General features: G+C 41.0%; 1 protein-coding gene across 3 annotated transcripts in view; it reads left to right on the top strand.

Annotated features, from left to right (window-relative positions):
• The window catches only part of kcnh5b (potassium voltage-gated channel, subfamily H (eag-related), member 5b), a 575,581-nt gene that overhangs the window by 376,535 nt on the left and 177,566 nt on the right, over window positions 1-21,480 (top strand). For all 3 annotated transcript variants that reach the window (XM_034194844.1, XM_034194843.1, XM_034194842.1), the window contains one exon: window positions 3,084-3,276. In XM_034194844.1, coding sequence (XP_034050735.1) covers window positions 3,084-3,276 — 193 coding nt within the window. The remainder of the gene's footprint in view (window positions 1-3,083; window positions 3,277-21,480) is intronic.

Here is a 21,480-nt window from a genome sequence, read left to right as displayed (position 1 = left end):
ACATTAATTTCAGCCTGTAATTTTAACGTGGCATCAAAGTGATTGCACAACTAAATCCACATTTAAGCAGAAATGATGATGATGAAAATGATTTTTCAAGATGCAGTAATGAAATAAAAACCAAAGACCTTAAAGTCAAAGTTTCCTATCATCCCCTACCTGCAAAAATTGCAATCTGGTCATTCACGATTGTGGAACACAATGGATCACAGTGTCACATTTTGAACATGTTCAAAATTTTATTGGTTGGCCACAACTTTCTACAATGCCACTACACATACATCCCTCATTGTGTATCTGAATGTCTTTTTTATTCACATTAGTAACCAGTCAGATGTCAGAAATCAGCAATAGGTATTATAACCATAGTGTTGTGCAGTTATTTATTTTTTTGCAAAATGTAATTTACAAATTTCAGTAGTACATGCAATATTATAAGTTGATATAACTTGATTCACTATCTTTAGCTTGGAATAAAAAATACCTTTGGAATATTTCTATATATTCTTTCCTTCAAAAGCTTTTGCTACAACGATAATAAGAGTTTACTTGCTGAATTTGTTAGCGATAGCTTATTGGATATTTGCGGAATGAGTGTCCAAGTCTTCAGGGTCTTCGGACTCACACCATATGTGTCCAAGCCGGCATGGTGTGGTCACTCACTCAATCATGCAATAACATATGCGCTCCTCCTCCACTCACCAGTGCTGCTAACCTCATGTGCGTGTGTATGTGTATGTGTGGGTGTGTGTAGAGCAGGTGCTGAACTGATGACATAATCGCTGGGTGTGATCATAACGGCTGAATGAGCAGCTATGCATGCGCGTGTCTGCATGTGTGCGTGCAGGGGGCACACGTGTGCGCCATTGCCAGCTAGTGGACACTGCTGGCAGTGAGTCATGCTGTCCCATCCGTCAGATGCAACCTTTCCAGGGAACTTTAATTTCTTTTTTTGTGTTTTGGCTCATTTCAGCAGCACAACACAACTCTGCACACTGCAATGGTTGGATTATTTCATGGGATTTATTTTTGCATGGTCGATTCCAGCACACAGCACACCAGGTGAGCAGATTTTAACCACAGGCTGCGGATTCAGGTCCACGTCCACACTGTGCTCCTGGGCTATTGTTTGAGGTGAGATTCATGTTTATTAATGCTGTCACAGCCTGGCACAATAGTTCCATGTTATATCTCTTCCAGAGTTAGAAGTTGATCATATATTACAGTGGTGAGATCCGTTCAGCTCCGAGCCTGACACATGTAATGATGCGTTACTGCACATGAGACCACGGAGAGGCTCAGCTGCCCGTGGTATATACAGATATGATGGAGACAATAGTTCACATTATTTATGTTGCCCATGGGAAAGAATGGACAAATATCTGTACTGTAAAGTCTATTGTGGTTATAACAACACCCTGTATAGATTTGCGGTGGCATGCGCGCAATAGTGCATGGTACATTTGGTTTGATAGCGTGCCGTTCACATTCACTGTACATGTTGAATTTGTGCCACATGCATCTCAACAGTTTCTTTGCACTCTGGGGGTGGGGTGGGGGCATTGGAGGTGAACATGATGGATTTGCCATGCCAAATCCATCTTGCGGTTCCCTCATATGCACTTAAATCCTTTTAGATCATGTTTTGCCACCATCAGAATATGTAAATTGCGGTCAGATGGTCCTCAGACTACACATGGACCGCCATTGGATAGGTGTCACATCTCGATGGCGCCTGGAGGGTTTTGAACATGTGCAACCCACTTGGGACCGCCGGCCGATTTTGACCAACTGTGTGGACTCTCGCAGATGGCTGTCAGAATGTTTTGGAACTGCAACAGGACACTTTTCAAATGTGGGCCGAATCGTCATTTGAATGGCATTCGGCTTCATTCTGGCTACGTGTGACGGGGGTATTAATTTCCACTTCTTTCCACAGCAAAATAAATAAGCAAATAAATGAATAAACACAAGGAATCTGGTGTCGCTGACTGAACAGTCCCCACTAAAATCGGTCGCCCTGCCGTCACTGTGCATGCGTCATTTCAGAGCTCAGTAGCATCATTTCTGAGCATCACCAGTAATTCTGTGATTATCAATTTATTTCTGCTTCAAACTGCCCTCCAGTCATCATCAGTCTCAGGGACAGATATCTGAAGACCAGTTTTTAGGTGGGGGCAGTTCGGTCTGCGACACCGGTTCATGTGGCTCTTATGTGCCAGCCTGCACCCGGCTGCAGAGCGGGGTGGCTGGAGGCTGCTGGACTGTTCAGTTGCTTCAAGAAGCACTGTTCCTCTCCGATCATATAAAACGAAATGTGTGTCAACTCCTCCCAAGTTGTCACATATGTTACGCATGTTCCCTGTTGCAGAGATGAAGTGGTGATGGGTACAAGGTGCACACCTGACAATTTCATGGTGGCAAATTTTTTTTTAGTCTGGTCAAAAATCAAGTGCCACCCCATGACTGAGGTGAGGGGTCGAGGAACTGCTGCAAACCTTGCACCAAACTGGGCAAATTTCCTCGCGGATGCCATTCGCAGGCTGTCACAGTTCGCTAAGATACCAGCCATACTTGCATTGCGAGGAAGCTTCAGCTTCAACATTTTGGACAAGTGGCCAAGTGTTTGATCCAGAATATAGGTCCCTTTGTGTTGGGGACCACAGTGGCTGGAGAAGGCCAAGCAGACGTCCCTGCTTCACCTGCTTCTGGCAGACAAAGTATTTATTTTAGAGATGTGGGGATGGACTGGTTGTCTCTCTGGGTAGCTGCCATCCAGGACTTAAGGCAGTTCTGTGGTGTCATGGATGTGGTGTGGCATATTTAATCTCTGAGTGGATAATTTGGTTATGATCTACATATGAAGTTGTAGGAGATTACTTGAGTTGCTTTTTAAAACCATAAAAGCCCTTCAAGTTTTTTTTTTTTAATAAGCTGAGAGGGTTAGAACCCTGTCAGTGTTGATGTCCATCCTCCTGGCTGTTGGATCACCATTCTGCATCTCCTCAAAGTTTTACACAAGTGCTGTAATATATTGTATAAATAATGGATTATAACATCTACTCTTTTACACTCTCACTCAGGTGTTCAACGAGCACCCAGCATTTCGGTTGGCCAGCGACGGCTGTCTGCGCTCCCTAGCGGTGGAGTTCCAAACAATCCACTGTGCTCCTGGAGATCTGATTTTCCATGCGGGGGAGAGCGTTGACACCCTCTGCTTTGTGGTGTCAGGATCGCTGGAAGTCATCCAGGATGATGAAGTCATTGCCATCCTGGGTATGTTTGCATTTATATTTCATTTTTTTTTTAAACCAATTATTGCAGATAGTATGGAATTTGTTTAATCAACATTGGTTTGCATACATTGATTCATATGGATAAAAATAAGGCTGTAACTCGTCTACCTTCCTGATGGTAGAAACTAGTGTTTGTTTTTCTACATTTCTCTTAAGATTATTGAGCCATTTACCCGAGGGGGAGATTTCTGTCCTCTGTGAGTTTGACAGGTGGACCGTCCCAGTCAAACTTCTCACCTGACACTGTCCCCGGAGCCGGACACACCCAGCGGGGATGGGCGTTTGACACCAGAAACGAGAGCTGCTTGTATCACCTCCCCACCACACGGGCTGTCGTGACCCCCGTCAAAACAAACAAAAAAAACCTAATAATTTTTGTAGTGATAGGGTTTGCGATCAAGATTTCTAACAGATGCTGGTGATGGCTCTGGGAGCATTTGGTGAGGATGTTTGTTATCTCACCAATGTGTTATCTCACCAACTGTACAACTCAAATTGTTCAAAATTCAGACAACACATGAGCGACACCCTGCAACTCATGTGCAGTGGTGCTGCCAACCACAGAATTTCACACAAAATCTCACGAAATCCCTCGCAAATACACTCGCAAGCTGTCCCAGCCAAGTGAGATAGTACCATTACCGACCACTTTTGTTTGATCCACCTTGCTTGCATCTATGAATCTGAATGATTCAACACCTACAGGTGCTTGTCTGTGAGCTGCAATCTGCGTACTGGCGCACCTCTTTTTTCCTGTACAAGGACATCCGTTTGGTGTTTCTTGACAACACTGTGAGGAACAAAGGTGAAAGTTGAGCTATGAAAACACATGACCCCAAAAGGTGAAAAAAACAAACAAACAAAAACAAAGAAATATGATGCACACTTTGTGGGTAAACACAGAGCAAAACATACACCTCAATGGGAATGTAAAACCAGCATTAAATCATGGCTAGAACATGTGATTGTGGATTGTGCAGAATTTTTTGTCAGTACTGCAGATTAGTGAAGGCATAATTGAAGCACATGCTTTGATGCAATCTGAAAACTTTGAAACACACATGTTTCAGACATTGTGCAGAGGCTGTATCAAAAGAAAGATATAATGAGCTGTGCTTAATGGGGCTAGAGGCTGACATTTTTTCAGGAATCCCATGGTTCACGGGACTCCCATGGGATGGGAGTCAACTTTACTCTTCATCACGTGATTGGGATCATACAAGATAAAAAGGAGCAGATGGGACCGGGAACCAACTAATCAAAAAAAAACAAAAAACAAAGAAAACAAAGGACTGGTGCCGCCATTCTGTAGTTTTCTTTCATTATGCCTACACTGTAATGCAAGTCAAAAAGAACTACACGGCCCAGAAGCCAACAGTGTTTCTTGCCGCTGCTTTCCGCCAGAATTCAAAGAAGAAGAGCAATGGACAGAGCAAACACCAGCAAAGAAACCATTGTGTTTAAAAAGTGGTTTGCAGTGAGAAAGTAGACTGATATGGCCATTACATTTTTTTATTTAATATTTACATCATATGCACTTTTGTTTTCTTTATCCAAAACTCAGGTACAGTATGTGAATTGTGAAGGTAATGATGCCTTTATGCAGTTTTGCTCATTGAGGACAGTTCTCTTGCTTGGCACAGTTTGTTCTTGTTGTTTTAGCAATTTAAAACATAAAAGTAATACCACTGTTTTAAGGGAAGCAGTTGCTCAAGAAATTAGTAAAATGCAACGTTATATGTTTTGTTAGGAGTTTATTCAACTAAGGTAGGCATGATGTGACTCATGTTTTCTTTTATACTATTTTTTTTTTTTTTTTTGCTCTAACTGACTTCCAAAAGAGCTAGAAACAGGGACTTAGCAGCTGGTCCTCTGTTGAAAAACTATAACACCACATGCATTATTTATGTTTTGTGGCTTTTAGTGAAGTTTTTTTTTTTTTTTTTTTTTTTTTTTGGATTAACCCTCTGGGGTCCAAGGGCATTTTTTGGACAGTTCACTCGCCTGGCATAAATGTTTATTTTTGCTGTTAACAGCTCTCCCTGCATCCCACAATCAAGTTTTATGTCTCTTTTTTCATGACAACCTGTACTTTCAGAATATATATGCTATAATGGTGTTTTATAAGTGGAATAAAGGTTTACAATCAGAAATAAGAAAGGAAAAAAGTCAAACGGGAAATAATTTTCCACACACATTTATTCAAAACACAAAGCAAACTATAATAAACAACTGCTTTGACACTTTATAAAGGTAATTTGAGGTCTTGTGTGAAAGACTTTACAACAAAAAGGTTCAAACAATAAACACAAATGCACATTTTGAACAATATATACAAAATGGTCTATGCGTTTTGGCTGTCTTCATCTCAGAGCAATTTCTGTCTGCTATTACACAAAGGTCACATCACAAAGTAATTCTAAGTTGACTGTGTTTGTTCTTTCCTGCTCCGAAAGCAGCTTTCACACTTCGAGGCTCATGTGCAGTTTGAGGAGTGGCCCCTCTCCCTCGCTCCATTGATATGGTAAACAGTGCTTTACACTGGAACGAGAGAGCTTGCCACAGGCTTATCCAATAACATTCACAGGCAAACTAGTGAAGCAAACTAGTGAAGCAATCCTCACACACTCTTTGTTTGAGCATATGAGATTGTATGAGAGGCCCTCTGTCTACTCCGTCTGCTCACTTTCACTGATCGCTGTGCGTAATGGCGCAGGGCACATTGGAGCAAGCAGCCAGGGGGCTATTCAAATGGGCCAACTAGTAACACATCACTCCTAAAAACAATCTTTGGTTTATCACATGAGGTAAATCTGATATGATTGGATTTTGGAAAACCATGTGAACCAGTTCTGATTGGACACTCACATTGCACACGTCATCACACAGCTTCTATGAGGAGTACAAAGATGGCGGACCGCTGGCTCGAAAATTTGCGGAGTTAACTTTTCAGCAAAAAAAGTAAGTTTCTATCTCATATCATTAAAAAATTATTCATAATTTAGTAAAACTTGGTCTCAGCAGTAGTATACAACGACGTCAGACCCAGAGGGTTAAGGCAATAAGTGCCTCCCTATATTATCCCTATGTTGCCATATGTTTTTGAATAAAACTGCGGAACACAAAGTAATCTAAAAAAGAATGGGGAGAAGATCAAATCAAATTTGGTGTATTGCTTAAAAACTAAAAGAAGAAAAAATGGGAGCGGTACAGGAGCAGGAGTCATTCTGAATGGGAATGGGATGGGAGTGGGAGTCACAGTGGGATGGGACAGGAGTGAAAATCTACTCCCATGTCACCCTCTAAATGGGCCTCAATAGTCAATATCTGTTTTGAAACAAATGTTTCCAGAAGTGATCCTTAATTTCCACTTAAATTTCATTTTAAATGGTGCTGAAATATTTTAAAACACAAGTGAAACAGCTACAGTTTGTGCAGGATTTGTACTTGCAAGACTACATACTTTGCTTGCTAATATTATATTCTTGGATTGTTTCAAGCAATGGAGGTACAGTATATCATTTCTTTACTGATTCATAAGGATTTGTCTCAGTGTGTCTGAATTTAACACCACATTAATTCATGAAAAGGTATTGATGCCAAGGATGGTTAAGAGTCCATCTCCAGATGATTTAAAATTTTTTCATGACTTTGCATCCTCTGTATCTTTAAAAGTGAATGTCATGAAGCCTTTGAAATGATTATAATATTTTAGAGTATATTTTATTGCAAGATTGGCATTAAGTAGGAAGGTCAAGGAAAACACAAAACAAAATGAACACCCCCCCCCCCCCCCCCCCCCCCCCCCCCAAACAACTATGGCACACTGACAAGTTGCCAGAAACAGATGTCTCATACCCTGGACGGTAGCTGACATTTCTCAAGGGTGGCAATAAATTATTCAAAGTTTCTATGAGTTAGATTTGCATGTGAGTCCAGAATGTTTTTATAACCTTGGACCTTAAATCTTAGCAGTATTTAGAAGGAGAACTCAACCCTACTGCATTTAGGATTCAACGCACATTATCGGAAATGCCCTGGATTTGGTTCTTGCTCATGGTATTGCTGTCAGTCAATAGTGACATCATGCCTCCTGCATCAGTGGTCTCTGATCACTCACTTATTAGGTTTACAGTTTCACTGCTGTGTTTAGTGGAACTACAGCCTTATTTATCACACACATCAACTACTCAACTATAACTGAACTCAAAGACAGACTGCCTGATATCTTAGTTTTACATTTGGAAATGCCCAATCAGGAGAGATTCTTGTGGATAGTTTAAACTCAGTGCTCAAAACTACACTGACATGATTGCACCACCTATATTAAAACCACAACCCCCGAAAACACAGTCGCCTTGGTTCAATGATTACTCGCGTGACCTCAAGAATAAAGCTAGTGGTCTAGAAGGGAAATGGCGTAATTCAAAAAATTAAGTATTCCAGCGCACGTGTTGTGATGCTGTCTTAGACTATCAGCATGCATTACTGGCTACAAAGCGGACCTATTGCTCTGATTTGATCAACAAAAACAAGCATAACTCAAAGTTCTTGTTCGACACAGTGACAAAACTTATACATGGACAATCACTTACTGTATAAGTTGCTCTCCTTTAACAGCACAAGATTTCTTGGATTACTTTGAGAAGAAAATAGATGACATTAGGTTAAATACTGTATATCCCAGCATGCCTTAACCCAGCCACTACACCCTGCTATTGCGGTGGATGCCATTACTGAGGTATTACCTAGATTTACAGAATTTGATAGTATCTCACTAGACATGCTGACAAAACTCATAACGTCTACAAAAAACACAACCTGCTTATATGATCCAATGCAAACAAAACTGTTTAAGGACCTGTGGCCCCCTCTTGGGCCGACTGTTGTGGAAATTATTAATTTCTCATTAACCTCTGGATCTGTTCCTAAATGTTTCAAATCTGCAGTTATTAAACATTACTTAAGAAATCTAATCTTGACGCTAGTGTATTGAAAAAAATATACACAGATATCAAATCTATCAATTTGCTCTAAAATTCTGGAAAAGGTGGTGTCACAGCAACTCATGGACCACCTTACTGAGAATAATCTTTCTGAGTCACTGCAGTCTGCTTTTAGAAAATGTCATTCCACAGAGACAGCTCTCACTAAAGTGGTGAATGATCTTCTGCTTGCAGTGGATTCAGACAGCACTACAGTTCTGGTGCTGTTAGATCTTAGTGCTGTGTTTGATACTGTGGATCATCATATTCTACTCGATAGGCTGGAGAATCATTTTGGATGGTTGACGTCATATCTGGCCAGTTGTTCTCACTGTGTTTTGTACAATAACACTACCTCTAACCTTAATGATAGAAAATTTGGGGTTCCACGGGGGTCTGTCTTAGGCCCACTGCTCTTCTCCCTTTATATAGCACCCCTTGGGCACATATTACAGCATTTTGGGATTACCTTTCATTGCTAAGTTGATGATACTCAGTTATACATGCTGATAACTGCTGGTAATCTCATCCACATAAAATCCTTAGACGTTTGCCTTGCATCAGCGAAAAGCTGGATGTCAAGCAATTCCGTACTTTTAAATTCTGATAAGATTGAAATGATGGTTCTTGGTCCAGTGAGACATCGGCATCAATTTGACCAGCTAACACTTAGCCTCTGGCCACACTGGTTCTGGAGGTTTCCTCACACCTGTTCTTGATTTGCTGCTCATCACCTGGGTGCTTTATAAGCCTCACTGTGTGCCTGTATTCCTCACCTGATTGATGTGCCTTGTGCCTCTTTCAAGCTCTGTTTCCCATGTTTATAGCCTTGCCTTCAGTGCCTCATTGTGTTTTTTGACTACCTGCCTGTTTACCTGGACCACGCCTTGATGATTGTGTTACTGTTGCTCTTTTTGGGCTGCCTTTCTGTGTACCGTCCCCTGCTTTCGTATCAAGTAAACACCATTATTCTACAGAGCTGTTTGTCTCCGTTTGCAATTGTGTCGTGCCTGCTCTGCCAGTAGAACCTGATACAGAGTATATTAGTATGCTTTTTACCCTTTTAAATTCATTTGTTAGTAAAGAGTACGGGCCATGGCCTCAACTTTATCTAAAGTCTGGGTCTTTAGTGAAGCTTATGGCTAGCGATCACTTTAGTATTTCTTCTGGATTTTTTGTTGCTTAATGCAGACAAATTATACTGTATTTGTTTGTCTTTTTGATGCCTGATTCTGTTTTTTTCTCTCTGTTTGGGGTGCGGCTCCACCCAGAGATAGGAGTGGTGTCTTCTTCTGCAAGCCCCCCGTCCTGTGCACCAGCATTTCCTGTATATTCATTTTGTCAATTGTTTCGGTAGCATGGCCCAAGCAGAGGGTCGCCCTTTTGAGTCTGGTCTGCTTGAGGTTTCTTCCTCAAATCATCAAAGGGAGTTTTTTCTTACCACTGCAGTCTGTGTGCTTGCTCTAGGGGTTGGTAAGGTTAGACCTTACTTGTGATTTGGCACTATATAAATTAAATGAAATGAAAGGCTGGATAGAAAGCATCAATGCACAGCCATTTTCAGATCTCTCCAGAGATGTTCAATCGAATTCAGGTCTGGGCTCTGGCTGGGCCACTCAAGAACATTCACAGATTTCTTCTGAAGACACTCTTTTGATATCTTGGCTGTGTGCTTAGGGTCATTGTCCTGTGGAAAGATGAACCGTCGCCCCAGTCTGAGGTCAAAAGCCTCTGGAGCAGGTTTTCAGCCAGGATGTCTCTGTAAATTGCTGGATTCATCTTTCCCTCAATCCTTGTCTCCCAGTTCCTGCCACTGATAGACATCCTCACAACATGATGCTGCTACCACCATGCTTATGGATGGTGCCTGGTTTCCTCCAAACATAACTCTTGACAATCATGCCTAAGAGTCCAATCTTTGTCTAATCAATTTTTTTTTCTCACAGTCTGAGAGTCATTCAGGTGCCTTTTGGTGGGCTGCTATGTGCCTTTTACTCAGGAGTGACTTCCGTCTGACCACTGTACCATGCAGGCCTGATTGTTGGATTGCTGCAGAGATGGTTATCCTAATGGAAGGTTCTCCTCTCTCCACAGAGGATTGGTGGAGCTTTGACAGAATGACCATTGCATTCTTGGTCACCTCCCTGACTAAGGTCCTTCTCCCTGATCGCTCAGTTTAGATGTGGAGCCAGCACTAGGATGAGTCTTGGTGGATCCAAACGTCTTCCATTTGTGGATGATCGAGGCCACTGTGGTCATTGGGACCTTCAAAGTAGCAGAAATGTTCCTGTAGCCTTTCCCAGCTTTGTGCCTTCAGACAATCCTGTCTCGGGGGTCTATAGTCAATTTCTTTGACTTCACGCTTGGTTTGTGCTCTGACATGCACTGTCAACTGTAGGACCTTTTATGTATACAGGTGTGTGTCTTTCCAAAACAAGTCCAATAAACTGAATTTACCCTAGGTGAACTCCAATTAAGCTGGTGAAAGATCTCAAGGATGATCAGTGAAAAGAGGATGCACCTGAGCTCAATTTTGAGCTTCATAACAAAGGATGTAAATACTTATGTGCATGTGATTTCCTCGTTGTTTATTTTTGATAAATTTGCAAACATTGAAATAAAAAAAATCACTATGTCATTATGGGGTATTGTGTGTAGAATTTTGAGGGTAAAATGAATTTACTCCATTTTGGAATAAGGCTGTAACATAACACAATGTCGAATTAGTGAAGCGCTGTGAATACTTTCTCGATGCACCGTACAAAGGAATAGATCAACAGTTTAAACTCTTAAAACATTTAAAGCAACTTTTCGCTGAACACTATCTGTAGTGAATTTGGTGACTCTGAGAGGTCAACCAGTGCACAGTTCTGAATATGTTTCTCTCCAAACTGTCATGTTTCCAGAAAATAAGAAAGTGTGTAGTTTCCATTTGATAGCGTCATGTTTGACCTTTTACTCTGACATTTTAGGGGTTTGTTTGCTTCCAATGAGCCAAAGTGTAAACACACACAAAGCTTCTGCTGAGCCGATAACAATACCTCAGCCAAAGGGAATATTCACACAACAGCTGCTATTGTTACTCTTAATTTTGAAGATGTAAGCATTGTTTATACAAAAGCAGATTGGAAACCCTGCTTGAAAGCTGAATCACTTCCATCACAACAGTCAAAACAACCCACCAGCTGGCGTCTGTCTTTCATTCAAGTCATAAATGCCAGTAAATGATTCTTACCTGCTATATGAACTGTAAGAGGTTGATGTGTGTAAAAAGGTGTTCAAACACCTTTGCTCAAGCAAAACAATGTGGAAGCTGATTTTCTAAAGGTGGATAAGTATTGCACCTTTTAAATAAGCAAAATACTGCATGCATTTGTCTTCATGAATATGCATTTTGGGGTGTTTCCACCTGAATTTTGAAAATGCAAATAAGTGAGGTTTACAAACACAACTTATCAAGGCTAAAAGCAAATTCAGAGTGGCACTATGTGCCATTACCTTGCTATCACCTTGCAACCACAAATCTCTAAAATTAGCATGTTGAACATGGCAACAGGGTCTACGGCCACCCGCAATCATTCCTGGCAATTGGTTTCCAGCAGCAACACAATTCACTGTAAATGTAAGGCAACCACGATTTTTTCCTCTTCACAAGAACGTTGCTGTCCTATTTTTTACTCTGTGACTGGGACCTTAGGTTAGTGTCTCACTGAGAGCAACTGTTGGGAGAGTATTTGGAGATGCAAATTAGTGACCAAACACACAAATGAGTGATGAATTTGCAGTTAGTATCTCACTGAAGTAGTACAAACATGTTGGACACAAAGTGTTCAGCTGGTATTAACCTGATATTATCCTGCTATTATCCATGTGAATAGATCCTGTGGACATTCCCCCAACAGTATCCAGTAACAGCCCTGTGAATAATAGTAAAATGAAATAAAATAATAATAAAATAATAACAAATAAGTAATAATAAAAAAGCCTCATTTCTACAATGACGAGAACAAAATACAACAGGAAGAAAACTGAACAGGGCACTCACCCACTTGTGGAATTATTTCCAGCATGATGAAATATGTAACGTCCAGCAGTGGTCCTGGCTGACACTGTCACGCATGGATAGTGCATGACTTCCTCCTGTAGACAGTTGTCCTCCTCGGTTCTCGAGAATGCCCAGTATTCATCCACTGCTTTGTTGAAGACCACCTCTGTGAGCACGGCTGACCATGTGTGTGCACGTGCCAGCAAGAGACTTTTCCCATTGTGGTCCCGATTTAGAAAAAAAGAAGGAATAAAAAGATAATCCCAGCTGCCAAGGACAGGTGTGTCCAGCCCGCTGACCATGCATGCACATGGGTCACTGCTGCCGGCATGAGACTTTTCCCCATTGTGGTCCTAATTTGGAAGGAAGAAAAAAGAAAGTCCCAGCTACCATGTACAGGTGTGTCCAGCCACTGACCACTGTTGCACATGGGTCAGCAGTTGAGCTGTGGCTGGTGTCAGGATTGGGACGATGATGTGGAGTGTGATACAGTGTTATGGTTTTTCATTTTTTTTTTTTCTGCTTGGGTTTTACTGCATTGCTCTCTCTTGTCTGTCACTTGGTGCTCAGTGGTGGGTGTGTCCCTTTGTCTTTCCATTCCCATGCCCTGGATCTTTCCTTCACACCTGTTCCTCATTGTCTGCTCATCACTTTCCTGTATTTAAAACTCACCTTGTCCACCTATTTCCCACCAGATCTTCTACCTCTATCTTCTGAGTTTTGTCTTGATTGCCTTGCTACGTTTTTGAACTTCTGCATTTTTTTGGGGACCACACCCTTGCCTGATGATTTTGATACTGTTGCTGTTTTTGGACTGTCTTCTTGTGTACCGAACTCTACAAGTATCCACAGTAAAACCTTTTAAGAATGACTCGTCTGTTTCTGAGCCTTGCATTTGTGTCCTGACATTTTGTACCACTGACCCTGAAAGCTGTTGGACTCCCTTGGCCACACCCTTGCCTGATGATTTTGATACTGTTGCTGTTTTTGGACTGTCTTCTTGTGTACCGAACTCTGCAAGTATCCACAGTAAAACCTTTTAAGAATGATTCGTCTGTTTCTGAGCCTTGCATTTGTGTCCTGACATTTTGTACCACTGACCCTGAAAGCTGTTGGACTCCCTTGGCCTTTTCCAGTGCACTGTCTCTCACCAATGATCTCCCCTATTTTGGTGAGCTCCCAGGGCAGCTCCTGCGTGACTCCCACAAGGAATGTCAAACCTCATTTTTGTCTCCAATCACTCAAAGTGTAATTTCATCCATTGTCAACTCCTCACTAAATTCTCTCATGATTCTCGCATGGTGTGAATTGAAGAAACTACAATCAGAGGGCTTCCCAACGGCCATGACAGCTCTGTGGGTACTTGACAAGGAGCTTTGTCATCACCAACCTTGAACTGTTCAAAGCTCAAGCAACACTTGACTGACAGTGTGCAACTCATACGAGGGGATTGTGCACCCAGTGAATGCTATGTGAAATCTCTCAAAATCCTTCAAAATGCCAATTGCAAGCTGTCACAACCCAGTGAGGTACCACCTTTAACCTGTCTTGCACATTCAAAGCAGACTTCCATATATCTGATTTGAACTCATTCCTGCAGTGTTTGGGGTGTACATTTCTTTATTTTCACTTTATAATCATATTTACACAAACACCCTATTGAAACATTAAATTATAGTGGCCACACATAGGGGCTGATAGCAGTCAGCACACATCAGCACCATGGACAACACCCATGGAAAGCAACAGCTACAAATGTAACACACAAGAATGATTCTCACTCTATATCACATATTTTCTGGTTATGTGAAAGTGAAGAGAATATGTTCAGACTGTATACAGTTGAAGTGTTGTGAAAAAAACACCTCAATGGTGGGAATGTGCACTTGTAGGTTATACTCATAGGCAGTACGCATATGAATGTCATATTTGCGTCATTCTTGGCACATTCCTGACATTCTTAATGTGACTTAACACATCTGAATATGTTTCTTAATAGAGCATGTTGGTGCGTGATATTCGTGGAGCATGTTTTTGTGTGTCAAAAAATCTTGCACGAATGTCACGCACCACTCTCATTTCGCCTCATGTCGTGGAAGTCGCAGTTGAAGGTGTTGATCCATCTTGATTAGTGATGATCCTTAATAGAGCGTGACAACATTCTTCTCTGATGTGCGCACAATGAAACCTTGCTGCACCGCATTCAGTTTCATTGCTGCAGTATGTTGAAGAAGGACAGAAATGCCACTTCGGCTAAACGTTTCATTTCAGTGCTCCTCAGCATGCTCCTGCAGGTGTTCCACCTGCTGCTGAGCCTGATGTTTGGGAAATCGAGTGAGACGAGAGCCACGTGAAGCCACACATCTGGCTCTCTCCATCTTCTCCTCCTCTCTGTGCCACTCCATGGCACAGAGCCCAACTAAGTATGCAGTCACAAGGTTCTTCTGGTGTTGATTTAACGGAGCAAACTGGATCGATCTGAATTGTTCATCAGCTGATGGATGAATATGGGTGTGCGTAAAGACAATTCGCCTCATTCACAACATGACAGAACTTAACAATGCGCTGTTACACACAACAGCGCGCAACAGCGCGGAATATTATTCTTGACCATGTGTAATGGTTTCTAATAATGCTCCACGTACACGTTCTATTAATTGTAACATGTGGTAACAGGTTGCAGCAGTTCCTGAGGACACCTGATGCCTCTTCCTCAAATCATCACATTCGTGATCAGCAGCCAAGAATGTATACTTCTTGTATTCATGACGTGCTATCGTTATGTGTAAACCCAGCATTAGAGAAGCTCTCATGGGTGCTGCAATCTTTGCATCACGTGACCGAGATACATGCCAGTGACTGATGCGCTGTTTACTATGTGGTTTTGCACACAAACTAGGATTGCGCTTACGAGGTTCTGCATACAAACCACATCCTGACTTGCATTTACTTTAGGATTTATGTGGTGTTGCAGCAGAATTGAATTTGTTATCGGATACGAGCCTTGGTAAGCTCTTTCACTTGCAATGGTTATCTCATTTTCCGTGGGCATGGCGTTTACAGGATTTTGCGCCTGAACTCCTCATATATATATAAAATTCAACTGTTGGTCTCAATGTTTTTGTATCGTTTTAAACGAGGCAGCACTTAAACGAGGCAGGCCTTTATTCAAGGCTGGGGTCATGGTCTGATCAGTCACTCTGTCAGCTAAATGCTGCTTGCTGCCTGCACTCACACAGATATCCCTGGGTGTGGCAAACCAAAGCCAACTGCTTTAGATCAAAGCCCTCTGCATGGCTGTGAAACCCCTCTGGAACCTGACACGCATCTGTTCAATAGCAAAGACCTCAAGGGCTGTGACTTTTCACGTTTTCTCTTTCACCCCTTCCTCTTCCATCATATTTTAATGGTTTTTGTAGGGTGCACACCAATCATGGATCATCATTTCGATCATGGATCAAATATAGGAACATTGGGCAGAGAAGTCCGCAAATACGTCCAACTTTATAACATGGAATCTTAAAACTGTAAAGAAGCTCAAATGACCCGCAATTTATGGAGGGAAATTGCATGTACTGTAAAAATGGCTTGGAGGTTGATGATTGTATAAAGAAGTGGAGCTCATTGAGGGACAAACTGATCCAGAAACACCCACTGTTCCTTTGTAAGTAAGTCCCTTCGGCTGCTCCCTTGTTTGCACTCGGGGTGGCCACAGCAAATCCAAGGTGGCTCTGCATGTTGAATTGGCACAGGTTTTACACTGGATGCCCTTCCTGATGCAACTCCACATTACATGGCAGGAGTTGGGATTTGAACCCGGAGCCTTCTGAACTGAAACCAAGTGCATTAACCACTTGGCCACCACCCCTGCCCACTGTTCCTTTGTAAAATTGCATTAGGATGCCCACCAATGCAACGGAGAACTTTCAAAGGGTCATGGACACTTTGACATCATTGTATCATTGGATCCTAATTTGACCAAAAGTAACCTTTTTAATGCATATAATGGCTGGCATTTATTTAAGGCAGGCACTTATTCTTTGAAGAGGTACCTTTGATCTGATCATGAAATGAGGCAGGCCTCTATTCAAGGTCAGGCATCAAGAAAATACGCAAGCCAAATTGGTGCTGGGGATTCCCCGTAGATCGTTTGGTGCCTCCTGACTGTAAATTATCTGTTACATACATATAATGGATGTTGTCCATTCTGAACTTGTGCAGACATGTCACATCCCCCATGAAAGAGCAGACAAATTATTTTCAAGGCAGATTCATTTCTGATTTGTTAAATATTCAATATATGACATTTTCAGTTAAATGTATGTCTGTCTTATTACCACCACCAAGGATGTAATAAATTCATTGGTGTTTATTTATTTGTGTATCTGTTAGCAGGATTACGTCAAAACTACTGCACAGATTTTGATGACATTATCACCACAGATACATATTAGGCCATGGAAGACTCCATTAAATTTTGGAGGTGATCCAGATCTGGATTCTGGATCAAGATTTCACTTTATATAGGCTTTGAAGGATTAGGTCAAAACTACTTCATGGATTATCACCAAATTTATTTAAATACGAGGTTTTACATTTATAGTTTTTAACTCCAGTTTACAGTCAGAAGCACACTTCCATCAGTTCCAGAGAAACTGTTTTATGTTTTTGCTGTAGATAAGCTTTGTTATAGATGAAATTTGCCTGTGTATTATACTGGAAAATGTTGATTCATGCAGTGGGTACAAAAACTGAATCCAGAATGTTGTATTTGTTGCTGGCATGTAAGATACTGATCCATGTTATTTATGCAGTCAAGAAGATAGTGAGAATCAGCTTCTACTGCAGAAAAGGCAACAGAGAATGCATGATATGTTCTAAATAAAAGGGGGGGGGGGCTTTGACAATGGACAAATAATTGAGAGACTGTAAGAAAAGTGGTAGATGAAGAAAGTGCACAATGGCTGAATTGTGAAAAGAAGAGAATACTGTAGGGAAGAAATCATTTGTGAAAATAACAAAAATTATAACACAGAGGAGATATAATGTGACTGGAGTGGTTATGGAGAGGAAAGAGGTGAAGAGTATGAGCAGAGAAATTGTGTTCTTCTCTCCTGCTTAGTTGCCTGTATTGCCTGTGTGCTTCTTTAACTGCATTATGTGGCTGAGGCAGACACGGCAGAGGTTCATAAAAAGCATATTACAGATGCTTGATAAATTGCCTCCTAACGCTGAAGGCATTAATCAATACATTTGCAATTGTTGCTTTAGATGGTTTGGTTTTCACAAACCTCAAAAAGGTTTTGACTACCATTAAAAAAAACTTCACATTGTGAGCCTCCATATATACTGTAAGTGATGTAGTACAACCAGTGGATTAGATACCTTTGTTGGCAATGAACGGTTTACTGACCTTGACACCATAAAATGTGATCTTTGTGGAGCCTGTGTATCTCATTCATAATATTATGAATACAGGCCTATAATTCCTGCATTTTTCCTCAGTTGTGGGAAATGAATAATAAAAATAGGTGATAGAAAATGATTATGCGGGCACCCAGGTAAAATAGTTTAGTCAAGACGTCTGGTCGTGAGTGTGTGTGTGTGTGTGTGTGTGTGTGTGTGTGTGTGTGTGGGGTGGGGGGGGGGGTCTGCTGACTGTCGCGTACCAAATCAACAGAGATGGACAGAAAATAGTCAAAGCTTTCAAGTGTCCAATTTAGGAAAAAAAAAAAAAACACAAAAGAAGTAGAGGAGAAATGAGCAAAGAATAAAGGTATGCAACTGTGTTCTTTCTGTATGATTACGGTTGCATGTCATGACCAATGTTAGTGGTATAACACGTTTGTTAGCCTTCTTGGTATGATGCTTGCTATGCTTCCAACAATAATAATTCAGTCTTAAGTCAACAAACACGAGATGTAATTTCACCATAAAATTGTACATGCAACAAAAGTGTTACAAGTTCAGTTATTATTTATATCCATCATTTAGGTTCGTGTTGGACCCTATAATTAGCCAACGGAATTTCATATCTGTATGAGCAAACCAGCTGTATAATTAGTGAATATCACTGGGTTGATATAAATAATAAATAAAAGGGAATGCAATACAGAACCCTGTGGTTAAATAACCCTTGTTAATTAAAAAATAAATGCCACTCACGGGATTTGAACCTGCAATTTACAAAAGCTCTGATTTCCAGATGGAAACTTTACGACTACACTACAATCACTGTCTTATAACAAGAGCATAAAATGGCTAAAATCAACAAGCAGATAAACATATTTTTTATAAAAGAGAAAATGCACTGTGATAACTGACCAAACAGCGTTTATTACAACGTATTTCTGCTGATACATGGCTGAAAGTGGCGTATTTGTCGCACTGTTGGCTTGTATAGTCCTGCGCTGATCACAGGACATGTGTGCTGTCAGACTGATGTGACATTCAGATCACTTGCTGCATGTCCACATGAACTGACAGTCTGTTTCTCCCGCCCGTCACAAAAGTGATATATATTTTTATGTATTTCCACATGAGGACAGCAAGCAGACACACACGCTTGCCCGTCAAAACACAGTAGGTGTTCTGCAGCTGTGACATCCAGGACCAGAGATGTCTCAACAGCTGTTGGCAGCCAGCCATGCCCCCAGTCTATTCAGCGCACAGACCAATGTGTCACTCTGTGGGGGGGGGGGGGGGGGGGGGGGGGCATGAACCACATACACGCACATGTGGGGGGGGGGGGGGTGCGTGAAAGTGCCAAGTGAACGGTGTAGATGTTTGTGTGTGTCAGCTGGAATTTGGCTAACACCTGCCGCAAGAGGGTTCGAATGGGCTCTCACAGGGCACATTCAGACTCATTCATGCTTGCTGGATAGTTTTCGAATTGTCAAAGTTTGAGTTGTATTCCAGCCACTCTCCTCATGTCCTGGGAGTGCTGGCTCTCTATCTACAGAGCTGGATAAACTATTGTACAAATAATGAATATTTATGAGTTCAATGGTATGAATCTTTCATGAGTTTCTCCACACACCTGTTCTGAGTTTGCAGTTAATTACCTGGGTGCTTTATAAGCCTCACAGTTTACCTCTGTTCTTTGCCAGATCAATGTGCCTTGTGCCTTCCTTCCAGCCTTCCTTCTAGGCTTGCTTTGTTTGCCTCATTGGTTTTTTGACTACCTGCCCGTATACTCCGACCATGCCTTTTTGCCTGATGTTTTTGATCCTGTTGCTCTGTTTGGACTGCCTTTCTCTGTACTGACCCTAGCCTGTTTACCCAGTAAACATTTTCTCTCCACTGAGCTGTGTTCCTGCGTCTTGCCTATCGAGCCTGATAAGTGTTGTCAAAGTAACTTTTTTAGTTACTTTTTTAGTTGCTTTATACAGTTACTTTATGCAGTTACTTCATTAGCAGCTTTATGCATTAGAATCTCCCAAAAACTTGCAACTAATAAGTAATGTAACTATTAACCCTGTGGGGCCGACGCCGTTATATACGACAACTAAGACCAAGCTTCACTAAATTATAAATAACTTTTGAATGATATGAGATAGAAACGTACGTTTTTTTGCTGAAAAGTTAACTCCGTGGACCTTTGAGCCAGCCATCGGCCATCTTTGTACTCCACTTAGAAGCTGTGTGATGATGTGCGCAATGTGAGTGTCCAATCGGAATTGGTTCACATCGTTTTCCAAAATCCAATTGTAGGGCAGATTTTACCTCACGTGAAAAGCCAAAGATCATTTTCAGGAGTGATATGTTATTAGTTGGCCCGTTTCAATAGCCCCCTGTGTGCTCCAATGAGTACATACTATTAGTACATACTCAGTGTGCCCTGTGCCATTACGCACAGCGATCAGTGAAAGCAGGGGCACACGGAGAGCCTCTGATGACAAGCTCACGTGCTCAAACAAAGAGTGTATAACGATCAGGATTGCTCCACTAGTTTGCATGTGAATGTTACTGGATAACTCTGTTGCTTTCTCTGTGTAAAGCACTGTTTACCATATCAATGGACAACAAAACGCATAGACAATTTTGTATATATTGTTCAAAATGTGCATTTGTGTTTATTGTTTGAACCTTTTTGTTATACAGTCTTTCACACAAGACCTCAACTTACCTTCATAAAGTGTCAAAACAGTTGTTTATTATAGTTTGCTGTGTGTTTTGAATAAATGTGTGGAAAATTATTTTTCACTTTATTTTTTCCTTGCCTATTTTTTATTGTAAACCTTTATTACACTTATAAAACACAACAAAAACATATATATTCTGAAAGCACAGATTGTCCTAAAAAAAGAGACATAAAACTTGATTGTGGCATGCAGGGAGAACTGTTAACAGCAATAATAAAACATTTATTCCAGGCGAGAGAACTGTCCAAAAAATGCCCTCAGACCCCAAAGGGTTAAGGTAACTAGTAATCTAACTTGGTTACTCTTAAGATTGAGCAATCAGCAAAGTAACTAATCAGCAAAGTAACTAATAGTTACTTTTCTGAGTGCTAAATCTTAAAAATAACCAAGTTAGATTGTGAGTTACTTTATTAATTACATTCACTAGCTGCCAACAATTTGTCCACAGCTGTATAAAGTAACTATAAAATAGAGCTGTATAAAGTAACTATAAAATAGAGCTGTATAAAGTAACTATAAAATAGAGCTGTATAAAGTAACTATAAATAGACCTGTATAAAGTAACCAATGAAGTAACTTTTCAAAGTTACATTGGCAACACTGGGTGAAAGATGGAAAGTACTATTCAACAATTGTTTTATATAACAGCTAAAATATATCCTTGTCAATGGATATTTTATTAATTTGTACACAACAGAAAAGGGACTTACATTTTGGTGTTCCTCACTGGTGCTTTGATGTCAACAGTCCAACAAAAACTTTAAATAGGAGCCCAAAATTGTTCTCAGACAAATAGCAAAAAACAATTCTGACGATGTAGTCCGTGATGCTGTGCGCTGACTTTGTGTACAGGCTACCGTCTGCTTTCCTCACTCCAGCGAAAAATCGTGTCAGAAAATTGTTCACATTCTAACTTCATCCTAACAGCTCTTCATGCCTACAGACGGCTTACGGTAGAGTGGATTTGGTTTTTTTTTGTGTGTTATCAAAATTAACACTCAATTAGCGCC

The sequence above is a fragment of the Thalassophryne amazonica genome, chromosome 19 (assembly GCF_902500255.1).
Source record: "Thalassophryne amazonica chromosome 19, fThaAma1.1, whole genome shotgun sequence".
Taxonomy (NCBI): domain Eukaryota; kingdom Metazoa; phylum Chordata; class Actinopteri; order Batrachoidiformes; family Batrachoididae; genus Thalassophryne; species Thalassophryne amazonica.
Note: the sequence above shows the minus strand (reverse complement) of the source record. Positions and strands in the feature narration are given on the sequence as shown.